The sequence below is a fragment of the Triticum dicoccoides genome, chromosome 6B, assembly GCF_002162155.2.
Source record: "Triticum dicoccoides isolate Atlit2015 ecotype Zavitan chromosome 6B, WEW_v2.0, whole genome shotgun sequence".
Taxonomy (NCBI): Eukaryota; Viridiplantae; Streptophyta; class Magnoliopsida; order Poales; family Poaceae; genus Triticum; species Triticum dicoccoides.
This window is the reverse complement of record NC_041391.1, coordinates 170,980,970-170,987,126: the sequence shown is the minus strand read 5'-3', so window position 1 is coordinate 170,987,126 and position 6,157 is coordinate 170,980,970. Positions and strand designations below refer to the sequence as shown.

Sequence of the window (6,157 nt, the reverse complement as noted above, 5' to 3'; positions counted from 1 at the left end):
GAACTTCCAACTCAAATAATAAAGAAATCATCACCCAAGAACTAAAACTAATTCGGTACAAAAAGGAAAATGCTCAGTCATTTAAACGCTTGTTGCTATCATAACCCATAACTGTGTGCAAAATTTAAAAATGATCTCAAACTATACAACAGTTGAATCCGTCTGATGTCCACATAATGGTTGAAAACTTACAATGTTAATAGCTTAATAAAAGATAATCTCGATGAGGGTGAACGTTCCGCTACCAACTTAAATATTTTTTAAGATAAAGAAGTAAGATATAAACACATGGTTCTGTCCCTAAAGACCATGACCATGCCAGCATGATCCGAGCCAACTGATCAACCAGCCTGCCACTACCAAAACTCACACGTTACCCAGTTTACTTTGAATCGTTTCCGAACCACAATATAATAAGTGCGCCAGTGGAGGCAGGAGGACGAAAAACAACAGCAAACGTAAACATCAGACGAAGCTCGCTCGAATGATATGGGCAAGTAACCCCTCAGGTCAAGAGGAAGGAAGAGAGAACAGATCACCAGCAGGTCAACCATCCACCCCGTCCATTAAGCAACAAAGATTGCTGCTCTCCATCGCAAGCGCCTTTCAGAATATCCTGCAAATCGTTACCCAACTGTTCTTTTCCTTTCAAAACAGGGCATTCCCTGTTCACAAAAAGGCAAGGATATGTCAAGAAGTAAATTTTCTGGTCAAGTGCCAGCGGGAAGAGCTTAGAGTTGTTTTGAAGCCAGTAAGAGAAGTGAGTAGATTAAGGCATGTTGTACAAATTAAGTAAGGACTGAGTCAAGGACGGCTACACAATCTAAAATGCAGTTTTTTTTTTCTGTACGGGCGGCGTTCAGGAAGATTGGACAGTTGACTTTGTCAGTAGATTACAGCAGACAATAGTGGAATAATGAAACGCCGGTGTGAACTAGGAAGCTGCTGGTGTGCTGGTGGCAGTTGTGTAAAATCCAATTTTCATGACCTTGATTTCCTTCATGGTGACTACGACTACAAGTGGACGAAATAAAATGGGAGCAAAATCTGCTTCGTTCCTTCCCCATCACACGCTTTCATGATTAGACCACCATTGATGCATACAGTCAGGGCACAACTTTAGCTCTTGCTTACATGCTAGTTTCACCAGAAAACCATGCAGACACTCCATTTCTCCAACAAGAAATGCAGCAAAATATTAGGCATACCTTCCTTTGGCCTTACTCTTGTGCTGCTGGTCTGCTTGGCCTCTCCTATCAGTTCCTGCACGGAGCAGGAGAACGGCGCCCTTCTCCAGTTCCTTGCCGAGCTCTCACAAGACGGCGGCCTTGCTGCCTCATGGCGGAATGGCACGGATTGCTGCAAGTGGGAAGGGATCACCTGCAGGCAAGATGGGACGGTCACCGCTGTCTTGCTGCCTTCGAAGGGCCTTGAGGGGCACATCTCACAATCCCTTGGGATCCTCATTGGGCTGCAGTACCTTAATCTCTCTGGCAACTCGTTGTCCGGTGGTCTGCCGCTGGAATTGCTATCGTCCAGCAGCATTACTACCCTTGATGTTAGCTTTAACCGGCTCAACAGAACACTCCAAGAACTGCCATCGTCAACCCCTGGCCCTCTGCAGGTACTAAACATCTCAAGCAACTTATTTGCAGGACAGTTTCCATCCACCACATGGAAAACAATGGAGAATCTGATTGCAATCAATGCCAGCAATAACAGCTTTACTGGGCAGATACCAACTCAATTCTGTAGCACCTCGCCATCCCTCGCTCTGCTGGATCTGTGTTTCAACAAATTCAGTGGCAGCATCCCCCCAGGACTTGGTGATTGCTCCAAGCTGAGAGAGTTCAGGGCTGGGTATAACAACCTTAGTGGAACACTCCCAGATGAACTCTTCAATGCTACCTCGTTGGAACACCTGTCTTTTCCTAACAATGGATTACATGGAGCTATTGATGGTACAAACATAGCTAACCTCAGAAATCTTGTAGTCCTTGATCTTGGAAGAAACAACTTCAGTGGCAAGATTTCAGATTATATAGGCCAGCTCAAGAGACTGGAAGAGTTCCATTTGGGCAATAACAACATGTCAGGGGAGCTCCCGTCTTCTCTTAGCAACTGCACAAATCTCATAATAGTTGACCTCAAGAGCAACAACCTCAGTGGAGAACTTACCAAGGTCAATTTCTCCAACCTGCCCAATCTAAAAACATTAGATCTTTGGTTAAACAGCTTCACAGGTACAGTTCCAGAAAGCCTATACTCATGCAGTAATCTGACTGCACTGCGGCTATCAAGCAACAACTTACATGGGCAGCTCTCATCGAGAATAGGCAATCTGAAGTATCTCTCCTTCTTGTCACTTGGTAAAAACAATTTCACAAACATCACAAATGCAATTCAGATCCTCAAGAGCAGCACGAATCTTACCACCCTACTTATCAGGAACAACTTCAGGGGGGAGCGCATGCCAGAGGATGACATAATTGATGGCTTTGAGAATCTTCAGGTTTTGAGCATTGCAGGTTGCCAATTGTATGGAACAATACCTCTATGGATATCAAGGCTCAGAAATTTGGGGATGTTACTTTTAAATAGCAATCAACTCACAGGACCAATACCAGGCTGGATAAACTCCCTAAGCCATCTCTTCTTTATGGATGTGTCAAATAATAGTCTTACAGGAGAAATCCCATTAACCTTGATGGAGATGCCAATGCTAAAATCAACTGAAAACGCAAATCATCTGGACCCAAGGATCTTTGAGCTGCCTGTATATGATGGTCCATCACTTCAATACCGTGTTGTTACATCTTTCCCAACAATGTTGAATCTGAGCAACAACAACTTCACAGGTTTGATTCCCGAACAGATTGGTCAGTTGAAAGTGCTTGCTTTACTTGATCTCAGCTTCAACAAGTTAACTGGGCAGATCCCCCAATCTATTTGCAACCTGACAAAGTTGCAACTGCTAGACTTGTCCAGCAACAACCTCACAGGTGCTATCCCAGCTGCATTGAATAGCCTGAACTTACTTTCAGCATTCAACATTTCAAACAATGACCTAGAAGGGCCTATTCCATCTGGAGGCCAGTTTAATACATTTCCGAATTCTAGTTTTGATGGGAATCCAAAACTGTGTGGCTCTATGCTCACTCATAAATGTGGTTCAGATTCATTATTTATGTCCACCAGAAAAAAACGAGATAGGAAGGCTGTTTTTGCGATTGCATTTGGTGTGTTCTTTGGAGGGATCACAATTCTTCTGTTTCTGGCGTGTCTCCTTGTCTCAATCAGGCAGAAGGGTTTTAGGGCAAAGAATAGAAGGGAAAGTAACGGAGAGGCTGAAGCAACTTCATTCTACTCTAGTTCAGAGCAAACATTAGTGGTGATGCGGATGGCACAGGGCCAGGGTGAAGAAAACAAGCTCAAATTCACTGACATTTTGAAAGCTACGAACAACTTTGACAAGGAAAACATCATTGGATGTGGAGGGTATGGGTTAGTCTACAAGGCAGAGCTACCTGATGGCTCCAAGCTGGCAATTAAAAAGCTCAACGATGAAATGTGTCTGATGGAAGGAGAGTTCACTGCCGAGGTTGATGCTCTCTCCATGGCACAACATGAAAATCTTGTACCGCTGTGGGGTTACTGCATCCAGGGAAACTCAAGGTTTCTCGTATATTCCTACATGGAGAATGGAAGCCTAGATGATTGGCTGCATAACAAGGATGATGATGGCTCATCTCTTGACTGGCCGACTCGGCTGAAGATCGCAAAAGGAGCTAGCCTGGGACTTTCTCATATCCATGATGTCTGCAACCCTCAAATTGTCCACCGAGACATCAAATCTAGTAATATCCTACTGGACAAAGAATTTAAACCTTATGTTGCAGATTTTGGGCTAGCCAGATTGATTCTTCCCAACCAAACTCATGTAACAACTGAACTTGTCGGTACTATGGGTTACATTCCCCCTGAGTATGGGCAAGCATGGGTTGCTACATTGAGAGGCGATATGTACAGTTTCGGAGTAGTACTGCTTGAGCTGCTCACTGGAATGCGACCTGTTGCAGTCCTATCAACATCAAAAGAACTTGTCCCATGGGTGCTGCAGATGAGGTCCGAGGAAAAGCAAGTTGAGGTCTTGGATCCAACACTTAGAGGAACAGGATACGAAGGGCAAATGCTGAAGGTTCTTGAAGCCGCTTGCAAATGTGTCGACCAAAATCAGTTTTCGAGGCCAACTGTCATGGAAGTAGTCTCCTGCCTGGTCAATATAGATGCTGATCCGCACATGCAAAGATCAGCCAAAATACAATGAACTAAAAACATGATAGACAATCTTTGCATTTACGAGCATGATGTACTTTTAACTTTCTTAGTTTCACTAGAATTACTACTTCTCATAATTTTAGAGCAATCAACGAGAAGTTGTACTTTGGGCAGGGTCATGTACCAGAGGCAATATTCTAATCAACCCAAAGCTTCCCATGTTTTGCATTCATATCTGTCATTACTGGTGTTCAGCCAGGAGATTTTCATGGCATATTTTTTTAGTTGTACTCGGCCAGTCGGCCTACTAATCTTGTAGATGGAAATTTTCACTATAATATACATGAACAACTCGCCCCAAAATAGAAAAAATTCTGCACACACACACACAAAAAGAATCTGTTCAGATTTGAACAATGACAGAAACAAGAACTGGTAAAAAATCGATAAAAGTTGTTTAGAGGTGAACAAGAAAAACGCCAGGGATGTTATCATGATAGTAAGTTTGATAATTGTTGATAGTTGGTACAAAATGGTTAGAATGATACTAAGTATGGTTGTTTTCTAACATTGGCATACAGAAAACTCCTCGTTTCTGGCGAAACGCAAGAGATTACAGCACAATGCTTCCTATATATTTTAAGATCATCTTTGTATGCACTAACTAATGTGCTATAGCTGCATAGTGGACGAAGGCAACGAGGAAGCCAACTCCAGATTGTCAACATATTTAATCCGAAAGGCAAATCCAGTCGGCACAGTTAATTCGAAATTCATGTCCAAGAGTACCTTTACAGAGTCCAGGAGGCACATGCTTGGTGATTGGTGAACAATGCCATACACAACAACACTTCAGCCCAACTGCCCCGTTTATATGTACTGGTTCTCGTATTGTTCTAGTAATTACAGGTGCCATGGATACCAATGGACATCTCCACGAGACCACGACCTTGACAGCGAGCACCACGTCGGCCGGGTCCCAAAACAACAGTCTTAACGGGTCGCCATTTTAAGCTATACGTACTAGTACTTCTTTAAGGATTATTTTAGGAAATTCATCTTTCTTGAGATATTTCTTGAAGTATTATACCCCATATGCTAAAGTCTGACAAGCATGCGGCAAAGTATAAACGAGTGGAATGGTTGTCATTTCTCGGTGAAGGATTGAAATGGTTCCATTTAAGTGAGATGTTATGTGCTGGTTCGGGCTGTCTGCTTTGGATCAGACAATTTTAGGAACTGCCGGAGTTGGACGCGAACTACTGAATTATACTACAGACAAGAAAATGTTCGGTTTGTCCAAAATTCGAAAGAAATGAGAAGAGATTTAATAATACGGGTACCATGTATTCGACACTATCAGAATACGAGAGGGATCACGATCAGAAGCACCTAGGCAACGTACCAGGTCTAAGGATTCACGCGGCCGAGAGACCACCCAGCTCGCCGCTCCGGCACACACGCACACGCGTCAGAACGCGTCCCGAGACTGATATACGGGCCCGAAACCAGCTTCTTGACGGCCGCTGTAACGGTGTAAGAACCGGCATCCGGGTCGGCATTCCGCCGAACGGCCTGGGCGCGCCCCTGCCGAGGCGGCCGGCGCTGGGCCAGACAGGCCGGCATTGCGTCGGAGGAATAGATGGCGCCGCGCGCGCGTGGAATGGAGTGAGCGTCGGAGCGACGATGCCGCGCGAGTACGGAGGCATGCGACGAAGAGGCTAGAGGCACTTCCGGTGAGAGTGGTGGCCAGTGAATCGCCGGGCCCTGAGCGAGGAGCGACGGCGATAGAGCGCGGCGAATGTCCAGGCCACCTGCATAAATGGGCCAGGCCCAGGGCCGATGGGAGGCGCGCGTTTGCCCGAGCAAGCGCACCTAC

The 6,157-nt window shown here is 45.0% G+C and overlaps 1 protein-coding gene across 1 annotated transcript; it reads left to right on the top strand.

Annotated features, from left to right (window-relative positions):
* Positions 1-245: 245 nt before the first annotated feature.
* On the top strand, positions 246-4,437 carry LOC119320374 (tyrosine-sulfated glycopeptide receptor 1-like). Its single transcript, XM_037594483.1, has one exon. It carries the CDS (start codon positions 1,157-1,159, stop codon positions 4,325-4,327), a length of 3,171 nt encoding a protein of 1,056 aa, XP_037450380.1. The 5' UTR covers positions 246-1,156; the 3' UTR covers positions 4,328-4,437.
* The last annotated feature ends 1,720 nt before the right edge of the window (positions 4,438-6,157 follow it).